General features: G+C 41.7%; 1 protein-coding gene and 1 long non-coding RNA gene across 8 annotated transcripts in view; both read left to right on the forward strand.

The window, feature by feature from the left end:
* SP140 (SP140 nuclear body protein) overlaps positions 1-14,732 on the forward strand; it is a 65,613-nt gene that overhangs the window by 4,659 nt on the left and 46,222 nt on the right. For all 7 annotated transcript variants that reach the window (XM_021075642.2, XM_005657576.4, XM_003133706.5 and 4 more), the window contains 4 exons: positions 5,565-5,742; positions 6,857-7,025; positions 9,599-9,682; positions 13,885-13,968. In XM_021075642.2, the coding sequence (XP_020931301.2) occupies positions 5,565-5,742; positions 6,857-7,025; positions 9,599-9,682; positions 13,885-13,968 (515 nt within the window). The remainder of the gene's footprint in view (positions 1-5,564; positions 5,743-6,856; positions 7,026-9,598; positions 9,683-13,884; positions 13,969-14,732) is intronic.
* LOC110257073 (uncharacterized) lies at positions 10,121-10,747 on the forward strand. Its single transcript, XR_002339248.2, has 2 exons — positions 10,121-10,253; positions 10,525-10,747. It is a non-coding gene; the product is annotated as an uncharacterized LOC110257073 (long non-coding RNA).

Below are 14,732 nucleotides of genomic sequence, written 5' to 3' on the forward strand. Positions count from 1 at the left end.
AACTCACAGGGCCTCTGATAGGAGGAACTGAAAGTGGTTGGGGCTCAACCCACAGGCATACAAACAGGCAGAGAGGGAGTTACTGCTTTTTTTATTCTGGAAAATGTTACACATCTGGTTAAAGAAGGATGGAAATTGTCTTCTGTTTTTATTTTTTTGGAAATTGTCTTTTAAAAATAAAAGCCATTGTCAATCATCAATACATATTGTCAGTACAAAAGGTAAAGCAATATAAACGCGTATTAAAAACTCCTCTAGGACTTCCCGTTGTGGTTCAGAGGATGAAGAACACGACTGTTGTCCATGAGGATGACAGTTCGATCCCTGGCCTCGCTAATTGGGTTGAGGATCCAGCATAGCTGTGGCTGTGATGTAGGCTTGCAGCGGCAGCTCTGATTCCCCCTGGCCTGGGAACCATCGTATGCTATAGGTGTGGCCAAAAAAAAAAAAAAAAAAAAAAAAAAACCCTCCTCTAACCCAAGATTCTGAGCTAGTAGCATTGCTACCTAGTGCCCAGCATCCTTTCTCCTGGAGGCTGACAGTGCATCCTGCCTCCATTCCCCACCTGCTCCTGAGAGATGGAAAGATGAGCCAGTGGTACCCAAAGTCCAGCCAACCTTTGACCTCTAGGCAGGAAAACAAAGGCACTGAGAAGTGAGGGTAGAGTAATTCTGACCTCATACAATGAGTTGGGTATTGCCTCTGCTTCTATTTTCTGGAAGACATTGTAATTGAATGGTTTGATAGAATTTACTAGTGATACCACCTGGGCCTGGTACTTTCCTTTTGGGAGGACTATGGGAGGGATCGGGAGCTTGGGCTTATCAGACACAACTTAGAATAGATTTACAAGGAGATCCTGCTGAATAGCATTGAGAACTTTGTCTAGATACTCATATTGCAACAGAAGAAAGGGTGGGGGAAAAAATGTAATTGTAATGTATACATGTAAGGATAACCTGACCCCCTTGCTGTACAGTGGGAAAATAAAAAAAAATTAAAAAATTAAAAAAAAGCAAAAAAAATTATAGATTCAGTCCCTTTAATAATTATAGGCCTACTCAAATGATCTCTCTCTCTGAGTTTGGGCAGTGTGTCTTTTAAGGAATTTGTCTACTTTATCTTTTTTCAAACTTATGGGGTAATCCACAGTCCATAGTCCATAGTGTGTGTGTGCTTGTGTGTGTATATATATATGTATTTTTATTTTTATTTTTTTGCTTTTTAGGGCTGTACTCAAAGCATATGGAATTTTCCAGGCTAGGGGTCGAATTGGAGCTGTAGCTGCTGGCCTTGTCTGTGAGCTGCACCACCGTTCACAGCATTGCCAGATCCCTGACCCACTGAGTGAGGCCAGGGATCAAATCCAAATCCTCATGGATACTATTTGAATTCATTTTTGCTGCACCACAACGGGCATTCCCAGTATTATTTCTTATAATCCTTTTAACATCTATTGGATTGATAAAGATAACCCCTCTTTTGTTTTTGATATTGATAATTTCTGTCTTCTCTCTTTTTCCTTTGTTAGCCTGGCTATAGGTTTATCAATTTTATTGATTTAAAAAAAAATCATCTTTTGGTTTCATTGATTTTTTTTCTTAATGTTTTCCTGTTTTCAATTTTATTGATAATTACTCTAATTTTTATGATTTCTTCTACTTGAATTAACCTTAAATTTCTCTTTTTTCTCTAGTTTTTTTCAGATGGAGGCTTAAATTATTGATTTAGATTGCTCTTCTAATATATGCATTTTAATCCTGCGCTTGTCTCTCTATGCACTGTTTGTGCTGCCTTCCATAACTTAGATATTTTTAGATTTTTCCTGGAGACTTCTTTGATCCTAGAAGTGTACTGTTCAATTTCTAAGTATTTTGGAATTTTCCTTTGTATTTCTGCTCTAATTCCATTGTGGTCTGAGAACATAATTTTTCAATTTCTTTTCTTTTTAATTTGTTAAGACAAGTTTTAGAGCTGAGAATGTGGTGTGTTTTGATAACATTCCATGTAAACTTGAGTGATTTGTATATTTTGCTGCTGTAGAATGGAACACTCTATAAGTGTCAGTTAAATCAGATTGATTGATGGTACTGTTCAGGTTAACTGTACTCTTACTGAATTTCTGCCTGTTTGTTCTATCAATTACTAGAAGAGGGGTATCGAATTCTCCCACGAGTTGATTTGTCGATTTCTTCTTGTATTTCTGTCAATTTTTGTCTCATGTACTTTGATGCTACTTTGGTAGTTGTGTATTCATTAAGGATTGCTGAGTCTTCTTAGAGAATTTGGACCCCTTTATTTTGATATAATGCCCCTCTGTGTCTCTAACAATTTTCCTCACTCTAAAATTTGCTTTGTCTTAAATTAATATGGCTTTTTTTCTTTTCATTAATGTTGGCCTCGTATGTCTCCATTAAATAGGTGTTATTTTTTCACTCTCTCCATCTCCGTCTTTTATTTTTATTTTTTGAGTTCTTTCATGTTTAAAACAGTTTGACTATAGTTCATTATTTTATTTATTTATTTATTTATTTATTTATGCTTTTTAGGGCTGCACCTGCGGCATATGGAGGTTTCCAAGCTAGGGGTAGCATCGGAGCTGTGCATGCTGGCCTATACCACAGCCATAGCAACGCAGGATCCAAGCCAAGTCTGCGACCTCCACCATAGCTCACAGCAACGCCAGATCCTTAACCCACTGAGCAAGGCCAAGGATTGAACCTGTGTCCTCATGGATGCTAGTCAGATTCGATTCTGCTGAGCCACTACGGGAACTCCTAGTTCATTCTTTTTAAAAAAAAATTTTATTATAGTTGATTTTCCTTCTTTTATTTTTATTTTTATGTATTTATTTATTTATTTATTTTGGTTTTTAGGGGCACCTGCGACATCTCCCATCTCTGTACTTTAATTGGCATATTTGGACCTGTCACATTTAAAATGATTATTCAAGTAGTTTGAATGCTTATAACTGTTTTCTATTCATTGTATTTGTCTTTCTGTCCATTTTTTCTTCCCTTCTTTTTCTGCCTTTTCTTTTTTTTTTCTTTTCTTTTTATTTTTTTTTGGCTTTTTAGGGTCGCACTTGCAGCATATGGAATTTTCCAGGCTAGGGGTCAAATCGGAGCTACAGCTGCCAGCCTACACCACAGTCACAGCAACACCAGATCCAAGTTGCACCTGCAACCTACACCACAGCTCACAGCAACGCTGGATCTTTAACCTAATGAGTGAGGCTGGGGATTGAACCTGCATCCTCGTGGATACTAGTCAGATTTGTAATCTGAGCCACAATGGGAACTCCCTGCCTTTTTGGTTTTAACTGAGCATTTTGTGATTCCATTTTCTCATATCTCTTAGTATATCAATTATACTTCTTTTAAAATACTTTATTGGTTTCTCTTGAATTTACTATATAGTTACAACAAGTCACATCCATTCTAAATCACATCATGCTTCAGGGTTAGTTCATACATCGTATCACAGAATCTCACTGATTCCTCCCTTCAGTCCTTTTTAATGCTACTGTTGGTCATTCCACTTCTCCACTTTCTGTAAATCACATAGTTGCTATTATTACTTTGAAAAAATGGCTATTTCTTAGATTAACATAGAGTAGAAAAAAATTATTTTTTATTTTATTTTAGTGCCACACCTGAGGTATATAAAGTTCCCAGGGTAGGAGCTGTATTGGAGCTGTAGCTGCCAGCCTACACCACAGCCCCAGTAATGCCAGATCCGAGCTGCATCTTCGACCTCCCCCACAGCTCACAGCAATGCCAGAGCCTCAACCCACTGAGTGGGACCAGGGGGTGAACCCGCATCCTCATGGATCCTGCATCCTCATGGATTCCTAGACGGGTTCGTTACCACTGAGTCACGACAGGACATCCCCCACAAAGAATTTTAAATTATTGTACTTAAATTTATTCCTTCTCAGGTCCTCTTCCTTTGTTATTAACTAAGAAGACTTGGTTGTTTTTTATTCTTTGTAACTTTTTTTTTGATAAATGTATTGTCATCAGGTTTCTTCAGAGAAACAGAACCAATAGGCTGTGTGTGTGTGTGTGTGTGTGTGTGCGTGCGGTGTATTTTTATACATATAGGGAGAGACGGAGTTAGATTTATTATAAGGAATTGGCTCACACAATAATCAAGGCTGGCAAGGCCAAAATCTGCAGTGTGGGCCAGCAGGCTAGAGACCCAGTAGAGCTGGTGGTACAGCTCCAGTCTAAAAGCAGTCAATTGGAGAATCCTTTCTTAACTCAGGGAGGCCAGTCTTTTTTTTTTTTTTTGTCAGACCTTCACCTGAATGTATGAGGCTCACCCACATTATGGAGGGGAAACTGCTTGTCTCAAATTCTCCAACTTAAAATAAAATGTTAAGGAGTTCCCTTGGTGTTCAACAGGTTAAGACTATCTGACGTTGTCTCTGTGAGGATGTGGGTTCAATCCTTGGCCTTGCTCAGTGGGGTCAGAACCTGATGTTGCCACAAGCTGCCGCATTAGTCACAGAGGCAGCTCGGATCTGGCATTGCTGTGGTTGTGGCATAGGCCAGCGTCTGCAGCCCCCATCTGACCCCTAGCCTGGGAACATCCAAATGCCACAGGTGCAGCCATAAAAAAAGTAAATAAAAATTAAAAGAATAAAATTAAAATGTTCATCTTATCCTCAAACTCCTTCCGGATTGACACATAAAATTAATTGTCACAGTATTATATAAATTCCTGTAAAGATTTCGCCATTTTTAAATTCAACATTTTCCCTAGAGAGTTTGGGTAAAAGTCTTTTTACAACCATTTTGATTAGCATAGGATGGATTCTTTCGCTCCGATGCACAAGTCTGCTTTAAGCTCAGTGTATTCTTCTCTTGCACCCCTGATTATTCCCTGAGTAAAATAGTCCATCCATCCCAGTCCTTCCACAAGACACTATTTTATACACATTGCTCTCTGTTGAGTATCTTTTATGTTTAAAATCTTCCAGCCTTGGATTTCCTGTCGTGGTGCAGCAGAAACGAATCCAACTAGGAACCATGAGGTTGCGGGTTCGATCCCTGGCCTTGCTTCCTTGGTTAAGGATCTGGTGTGGCTGTGAGCTGTGGTGTAGGTTGCAGAAGAGGCCTGGATCTGGCATTGCTGAGGCTGTGGCACAGCTCCAACTGGGCCCCTAGCCTGGGAAATTCCATATGCTGTGGGTGCGGCCAAAAAGAGCAAAAAGAAAAAAAAAAAAATTCCAGCCTTGGAGTTTCTGTCATGGCTCAGCAGAAACAAATCCAACTAGTAACCATGAAGTTGTGGGTTTGATCCTTGGCCTCACTCAGTGGGTTAAGGATCCAGTGTTGCCGTGAACTGTGGCATAGCTCACAGATGCGGTTCAGATCTGTGGCTGTGGTGTAGTCTGGCAGCTGTAGCTCTGACTCGACCCTAGCCTGGGAACCTCCATATACCAAGGGTTCAGGTCTAAAAAGCAAATACAGTAAAATAAAATAAAAATCTTTTGGCCTCCATGGGCCTCCTGGAAACTCCGTGTTGAATGTGATATTGTGTCTTTGTTTTTTCAGAACTTTCACAGGCTACCAGAACCCAGAGGAACAGAGCTCAGATGAGCAGTTTTTTAATGAGCTGATTTTCAGGTTCTTCAGAGAAAATAAGGTGGACATTTCAAGTGTAATAACACAGCCCTTTCCTTTCCTTATGGGCCTCCGGGACCGGAGCTTCATCCCTGAGCAGATGTATGAAGTAAGTGATGGGAATTCCCTGTTCAGTACCAGCTGTGCGCTGCATTCCGCCAGACTTCAGGATGCAATGAGCAGGGTAAAGGGCCTCCTGTGAATGGGACCTTCCCCATCCTGTAAGTTAGGAGGTCACAGGAGAAGCAGAATCCCAGACAGCCTTCCTTCCTCTGTGGTAAACGAGGGAGGGGCATGGCACTGGGGCTGTGGCAGCGTTGGTAATGCAAGGGGGACTTAGACACAGAGCATCTTAGGTGCATCTGCACAGTATAATAACAGTAACAAAATTAAAGCAGATGCAACATGTCATCACAAAGTCCTCTTCCTTTATACACTTGAACATGAGGTTATTGAAGTCAGAGAAGTTGTGTCCCATTGGGGTAAATTTGGAAGGAGATCCTTGCTGCTCTCCAAATCATTTCTTGTTCTTTAGACATTACTGGATGCGGAAGGCAGGTGACGGTGAGCAATGGGTCTTTCTGGGAATAGTGAGGACAAATCTTCCTTTTGCTTTTGATTTTCTTTGCCCTTTGGCCATATTCACAGCAGGGGAGAGTGGTTGCCTGGTTTCCTGGACCTTTTCAGGCAAGGTCAGTCCTGGGGGAGGGCCGTGGTCACTGTCCAGTCAAAAAAGTGGCCTCTCAACACCAGTCTGGGTCACACCTGAAGCATCCTGGCCATACTTTTAAAACCCCCGCATGACATTCAACCTTGAACTCACTTTTATTCTTCAGAATTGCTCTTTTATGCCGTACAGTAGGACCCCATTGTTTATCCATTCTCAATGTAATAGTTTGCATTTACCAACCCCAAGAAAAAGAATGCATATATATATATATATATGGGTCAATATATAATGAGGTCAGTATATTATCCAGCAGAAATTGACACAACACTGTACATCAACTATATTCCAATAAATAAAATTGCTCTCTTAGGTGGACATCAATGTCAGAGAAGCAGGTTCACAAAATAATAGTCTGTTTTTATGATGGAGGATACTTAAGAAATCATCCAAATATGTGTAACATTCTAACATTTCCCAAGAGAACAATTAGACTATTTATAATTTGGGTCTCCTATAATCCATACTACATCATTCTCCATTCAATATTTTTAAGCACTTTCTGGAAGCATGCAGAAATCTAGTCCCGGTGGAGAGAGTGATGTATGATGTTCTCAGTGAACTGGAGAAGAAATTTGACCGGACAGTTCTGGAAGCTCTATTCAGCAGCATTAACCTGAAGGCCTATCCTGACTTACATCAGATTTTCAGAGACTTCAAAAAAAGTAAGTAGAGCTTCCAACAGCTTTCAGGGGGTGCAGGTCCACTTTTTTCCTTGATTCATTCATTCACTGATTCATTCATTTACTCTTCATTATATTTGAGAGTTATTTTATTTTATTTAAACATTTTTTTTTTTTGCGTTCCCATTGTGGCACAGCGGAAATGAATCCAACTAGGAGTCATGAGGTTGCGGGTTCGATCCCTGGCGCCTCGCTCAGTGGGTTAAGGATCTGGTGTTGCCGTGAGCTGTGATGTAGGTCTCAGGCGCAGCGCGGATCTGGCATTGCTATGGCTGTGGTGTAGGCTGGCGGCTACAGCTCTGATTAGACCCCTAGCCTGGGAACCTCCGTATGCCACGGGTGCAGTCCTAAAAATACAAAAAAAAAAAAAAAGAAAAAAAAATTTTTTATTAAAGTACGGTTGATTTACAGTGTTGTGCCAATTTTTTTGCAATGCAGCAAAGTGACCCAATCATGGGTCAGGCAGAAAGAGAATACAATGGTGAGGAAAACACATATGGCCTGTGTCCTCATGGAGCTTACACATGGCAGGGGTGACACACTTTTAACCACGTAATTTCGCAAGTGATCACTCAGCCAGGGCCTGAATTTGGTGCTGAGAAACACAGGGTTTGAGTCGCTACTTTTTCAGAGAAGGCATGGATTATATTCATTTATAGGAAAGGAGGAAGCTCTTTCTGATACCTACAGACAAGTTCAAAGGTGAAAATATGTTCTTTGTACTAAAATATTGGTCATTCAGTACAGTCCTATGCCAACTTACTTCTCCAAAGAGTAGAGAAGTCACAGGCATCACATACCCATGCACTGGGGAGTGGGAAGCATGTGAAAGCTACAAGGTGGGAAAGTCCACTTTGTAGGTGGACTTGCAGAACCACATAGTTGAAAAACAGAGGGTGGGTAGACTCCTCTTGGAAGCTTGTTCTGGCCAGGAGACTTGGAGGGGAGTTTCCTGTACCAAGGAATTTGAAGTCTATTTTGTGGAAAATAAAGAGATAGGAAAGAATTTTTAAGCAGAGAAAAAGTCAAAGAAGTCGGTATACAGAGTGGGATGTATTTATTGTGAAAACCCTATCTCGTAAAATAATACGAGCGATCTCATTTCCACAATGCGATATGTCTAAGTCAGAAGAAGGAAGAAAGGCAATCAAATTCTTAGCCACAAATTTCAGATCAATATTATATTTGGAATCAGAATGTCCCCAGGCCACAGGTAGGGAGAGAATGGAGGTTATTTCCACTGCCCACATCTCAGGGGCTCTGATCCTTTCTCTATTCTGTAGAGATCTCCCTCCCAAGAACCCAGCACTCACATCACACGTGTTAGTTTCCAGGGCTCCCTGTGCTGTGTTGTCCTATACCGGAGATTCACCGCTGCCCCAGGGGGGCTGCACTGCCCACTGCCCTGCCCAGCGCCCCTGCCCACCTGCCCCAGGAGAGGTAGCTGCTGGCGCCTCCCAGATCCTGCTGTCCACAGGAGTAGAGGGACAGCCACCCAGAGCCAAGAAGCAGGAAGAAGGTTCTGAGAGGCTCCCTGCCCCCATCATTGAAACACCTGCCCTTGGGGCCTCCTTATGTTCTCTAACCCTCTTGCCCACACAGCGTTATACACCCCCCCCCCCGCCATGTACTCCTGCAGAGTTGGCCTGGGCATGAAGTCAGTGTGTTCTGGGGTGGAAGAAGCTTCTCCCCAATGCCCCGACCACTCAGTGGGTATTGCCCCCCAGGAGGAGCACTCCTGCCCCCTGTCCTTCTTGGCCAACATCTTTCTCTATTCCCTGGGTGTTTTTCTCTCATATCTTGCCCTGGGCTTGTTTCCTGCCTCTTGTTATCACCTTCCGGGTCACTGGTACAGCTATGGTAATATTCACCTCCCATCTGTCGTTCAGAAAGTGTCTTTCCTTTGTTTTCTGCGTCTCTCCCTACCCCACCCCCCGTCCCACCCGAGGAAGTACAAGTTCCTCTTCACTGCTACGTCTCTTGTAACAAGTTTATCTTCCCTCACCTGAGATCTTTTTTTCCTTCCTGCTACCTCTTTTCCTTCTTTTAAAAATCTCCATCTTTGAAAGTTGGGGCTTTTCTTTTACAGTGGAGGTCCATTTCTCTGTAAACATTTATACCTTCTTCCTGAAGCAATCCCTCTGCTTCTTCCCCAGTCCCAGTTGCAAAACACCTTCCATGTATACTATTTATTTTAAATTGGCTTTCCCTATTTTCTGATCAATGTGTGTAGAATTTATAAAACACAGTCCCTGTATAGTGTTTATTTTAAATCGACTTTCACTGTTTTCTGATCAGTGTGAAGGGGGTTAACCACTGTTCACAACTTTTCCACCACCCACTCTTTTCCATGGCTTGAGAGGGGCATTCCATGTGGAACCACTATAAAATTCCAGGAGCACCATCAAGTCACAGATCATGTGAGACACTGAAGCCCAGGGTCCCCTGAGGGCTGGAAGCTTCCCCCCGAACTATGGGAGCCAAGAATGTGCCTGGACGTGTAACTGTGAGATGCAGCCTCGGAATCTCTGACTGCCTTTCCTTTCTCTTCTCAGTGATTCTTGAAAACTTCAACTACCAAATCACGAATGAAGGAGAGACAAAGGACATGATCAACTTACAGTTGGGCCGTGAACAAGGTAACTCTGACCCCATGGAAGCTCGTTTTCTCATCCACAAAGAGGAAAGGAGAACAGAGATTGGGGACTGAGCTCGGGGTGGGGGGGGAAGAGTGTCCCCTGGGGAGGGAAGGTGGCCAGAGATGGTGAAGCTCAATTAGCCAATCAGATCTGGAATCCGAGAATATTTCCAGCAGTTGTGCCAACTAAAAAGATGCCCCAGGAACCCAAGAGAGACGCTCTCACTGCAACCACGAGGCAGAATTAAGGGGGAGAATTGACATCAGTAAATGTGAGTGAGGAGTTCAGTGGCTCTGGGAAGGAGGGAGGTTTGGTCCTATGCGACAGCATCCAAGAGGAAGCCTTTTGGGTGTCGAAAGAAGGCATGTCTGTACATATTGCTCAATAAAGGAACAGAAAGGAAGAGAATGAGCAGTACTTGGGTGCAGAAGAGAATGTGGAAGAAATGGCATTGTGTAGAAAAGAAAGAATGGAAAAGGGAAGGAGTAAACAGGGGAGGAGAGAACAAAGGAAGTGATGACTTTATGGCAATAGTCACCACACCCGACTTGCACGGACCACCAGACACAAGGTCAGTGCTTCGCATGGTCAATCTGTTTAATGCTCGCATGTGCACCATGTACTTTTGTGGGGTTTTTTTCTTTTTTTTCTATTACTCAAATGAATTGATCACATCTGTAGTTGTATAATGATCATAACAATCTGATTTCACAGGATTTCCATCCCACAGCCCAAGCACATCCCCCCACCCCCCAAACTGTCTCCTCTGGAGACCATAAGTTTTTCAATATCTGTGAGTCAGCATCTGTTCTGCAAAGAAGTTCCGTCTGTCCTTTTTTCAGATTCCACATGTCAGTGAAAGCATTTGATGTTGGTGTCTCATTGTATGGCTGACTTCACTTAGCAGGATAGTTTCTAGGGATGCTGAAGAAGATACAAGACATTGGAAATAAACTGGAGGCAAAGATGGATAACTTACAGGAAACACTGACCAAAGAGATACAAGATGTAAAACTTAAACAAGAAGAGATGCAAAATACAATACGATGTACTTTTGTAACCAAAGCACCGTTTCCAGCTTTTTAATCATCCTTCCATTCATAGTGTTACTAATGAACTAATCATTAATTCTAACATGTAAGACATACATTGAGAATTATGATTTCTCACTAAGTTGCTATAACCCAGATGTCCCTTTACATGTGGCATCTAACTTAATTCTCATAATGATCATAAAGGGGAACTGCAGCTGCCAGCCTCCACCGCAGCCACAGCAATGCCAGAGCTAGCTTTGTCTGCAACCTGCACCACAGCTCACGGCAATGCTGAATCCTTAACGCACTGAGCAAAGCCAAGGATCAAACCTGAATCCTCGTGGATACTATTCGAGTTCGTTACTGTGGAGCCACAGTCGGGGGCTCCCTGTTATTCCATTTTTCAGGAGAATAAACTGAAATGTGAGGAATAGTTACTGATTCAGTGAGTAAAACAGCCTTCAAGTCCAAGTGACATCTTCATTCTTAAGCCAAATGGTCTACAATAAATTCAGTATTTTTTTGTTTTTGTTTTTGTTTTTACTTTTTAGGGCCACACCCATGGCATATGGAGGTTCCCAGGCTAGGGGTTGAATCAGAGCTGCAGCTGCCAGCCTACACCACAGCCACAGCAACATGGGATCTGAGCCACATCTGCAACCTACACCACAGCTCACGGCAATGCCAGATCCTTTACCCATTGAGTGAGGCTGGGGACCCAACCCGCATCCTCATGGATACTAGGTGAGTTTGTTACTGCTGAGCCATAACGGGAACTCCTAAGTTTAGTTATTTTTTCAAGTGTTGACTTTTTCCTTGGAAATGACCAATGTAAGAATATAAATGGCTTTGTAGCATGCCATTAATTTGTATCCTTTGATTTGGATTATACCTTGGGTATTACACATTTATGTAACATATATTTAATAATCATACTTATTCTTTTGAATAAAGACAAATTTCTAAAGGTATAAAATGTCCATTAAAAAGTACAAGGTAAATAAAAATATATTTAGAGATTAATTAACTACTACAATGAGAATGGGGTGGTGGAAGGATTCATGATAGTTATCAGTACAGAGCAAAAGTTTCATCAGGAAGGGAAGGGGAAACAAATTCTTTAATCTTCCTAATGGGATGTAGATGACACCTACCTAGAGCTAGAATCGCAGAGCATGTTGGTGATGGAGCATAAAGGAAGACGATTCATCTAGTGACCCAAATGGTGCAGTAAAAACAGGAAATGACCCATGAACATGCCCAAGAATCTGAACAAGCAGTAAGGTTGACTGACAGTGCAACGTTTGCCTGGATGACTGACTCTGAGTGACATAGCATATACAGGGAGGGAGTAAGGGGGGGTATCATGAGTTCATAATTCAGAAAAGAGGCTCTGGAGTTCCTATTGTTTCTCAGTGGCTAAGAACCTGAGAGAGTGTCCATAAGGATGTGGGTTCACTCCCTGGTCTCTCTCAGCGAGTTAAGGATCTGGCATTGCAGCAAGCTGCAGTATGGTTTGCAGATGCTGCTCGGATCCAGTATTGCCATGGCTGTAGCGCTGGCTGCAGCTGCAGCTCAGATTTGACCCCTGGCCTTGGAACTTCCATATGCTGCAGGTGCAGCCATATAATGAAAAAAGACACACACACACACACACACACACACACACACACACACACCACAAAGAGACAGAGAGGGTAGGACACTGGAATAGCATAGGTATAAATAATTAGAAGGGAAAACTAGGGGGACAAAGGAACAAGAGCCAGAAGCCTCACTGGGAAAGAAAGAGGCAGAAACACAAGGTGATGGGAGTGGCCAAGGGGAGCAACACCTTCAGAATTAAGGATCCGCAATCATTCCTCCAGGAGAGGCAGCGATGGGAACAGGACAGTAAGGAGAAATGTGAGAAATGGAGAGAAGCAGAGTGAGTTGTTAAAAGACTGAGAAAGAGGCAGAGCAGACATGGAAAAAGTTTATCTCCTCTCCTACTTTACACTATCCACACACATAGTTCAAGCTGGATCACAAATCTAAAAGTTAAAGAAAAACTTCTAAAAGAAAACACAGGAGAGTATCTTTGCAAATTTAGAGTTGGCAAAAATTTGTTATATAGGACACAGAAAGCAGGGACCATAAAAAAAACAACAACTTGGTAACCTGGACTTCATCAAAATTAAAAACTACTAATCCAAAGACATTATTACAAAAAGGAAAAGTGAGGTATTAGACTGGGAGAAAATATTGCCGTACACATATCTGATAAAGGCTTGTACCTAGAGTGTATAAGGGACTCCTAGGAATGAATAATAAAAGGAAATACCACCAATTAAAAAATGGACAAAAGACTTGAACAGATATAAAATGCCCAATAAGAACATATGCAAACTATATAATCTCATTAGTCACTGGGAAAGTGCAAATCAAAGCCACGATGAGCCACCATTCAAATATTAAAATTGCTAAAATTAAAAATACTGACACTAAATGTTGGTGAGACTATAGATTAATTAGAACTCCTTCATGTGTATTGCTGGTAGGAATATAAAGTGATATGACTGCTTTGGAAAGCTGTCTGGCAGTCTTTTACAAAGTTAAATATAAGCCATGGCCCACCAGCCCCACTCCTAGAAAACATATGTTTACACAAAGATTTGTACAAGGAAGTTTATTCCTAATAGCTAAAACCTGAAACCAATTCAAATTCTCACCAATAAGAGAGTAAGTAAACAGTGATATATTTATAGAGTGGAATACTATTCGGCAGTATAAAAGGATGAACTACTGGTATTTGTAACAACATGGATGAATCTCAGAAACCTTATGTTGAGCAAAAGAAGCCAGTCACAGGAGGGCGTGCTGTATGATCCCACTGATATGAGCATCATTACAGACAAGCAGAGTACCAGGAAGGAAGGACCCATCAATGGTGACAAAAATCAAAACAGGGGTTGCTTACATTGGGTGGAGGTTCCCATTCTTGACTGTGATGGTGGCCACGCAGCTGTCTTACACATATGCATTGAAATGAGAAAGAGGGAAGCAAGTCTCTGTTGGGCCTCAGGTGGGGTTCTTGGAACTTGAACCTCAGGGTTCAGCTTGAGTACACCGAGGTCCCTTCTTGGGATACTGTCTTAGTTCTGTCATTTTCTTGTTGGCTCTCTTCAGTGCCCCTGGAACGTGCATCTCTCCAAATGAATAATATAAGAGGGTTAGAAGATACACCCAGATTACAGCCACGTGACAGACAAGGTAACTATCCTTTAATTTATCAACTTCATATTAAATCTTTGTTTTCTTGTCTTCATGGAAGCAAAGCCTACCTCCTGTCTCCTGTCCTAGGGCTCTGCTAGTCCTTGCTTCTCCTACCTTCTCAAAGATGCAAAAGAGACAATGAGAAAAGGAATCTGAGTTCCTGAGTAGATAAAATATCACTGATGGAGAATATAAAAAGAGAAATTGGAGAAGGTAGATAGGGTGTAATATATGACAAAGTATGTGGATGGATCCACTTTTCCCAAAAAATGTAAAAGCCCACACTTCCAGGTTGGGATAGGGGATAATTTTCAAATAATTTCACAGAGCAATTAAGAGGAATTTGGAACATGACGCCATGTCAGGTTCCTGTGGGAGAGCTGGCCAGTTGGAAGTCCCTGGTACTATAGTCAGAATCCAAGAGGAGAGGTTTGGAGATGATGGGAGAGGGGAACTCAGAGAATGAAATCACACAGAGAGACAAAAGTTGAATAGTATTGGTACATGGAGGTCAACGTAAAGGGAGAGAAACAGAAATGGAAATGAAGCAAATGTAAGACACAGCAGAGAAGAGACAAAAAAATCTTCTAAGAATCAAAGCTCAAAATTGAGAGGGAAAAATAATGGAAAGAGAAAGAATGAGAGGAAAATACATACTAAGAGATGGGAAAAGTCAGGGAGAGGTACAGAGGCAACTATGTAGCGAAAGAATTGAAGGAGAATGGATAGAAAATAGATGGAGAGTAAAAAGAGGATGAAAG

Source organism: Sus scrofa, chromosome 15 (assembly GCF_054392235.1).
Source record: "Sus scrofa isolate SSC_HxYL_T2T_F1_AM1 chromosome 15, Sscrofa_HxYL_maternal_Yorkshire_Landrace_v2.0, whole genome shotgun sequence".
NCBI classification, from domain to species: domain Eukaryota; kingdom Metazoa; phylum Chordata; class Mammalia; order Artiodactyla; family Suidae; genus Sus; species Sus scrofa.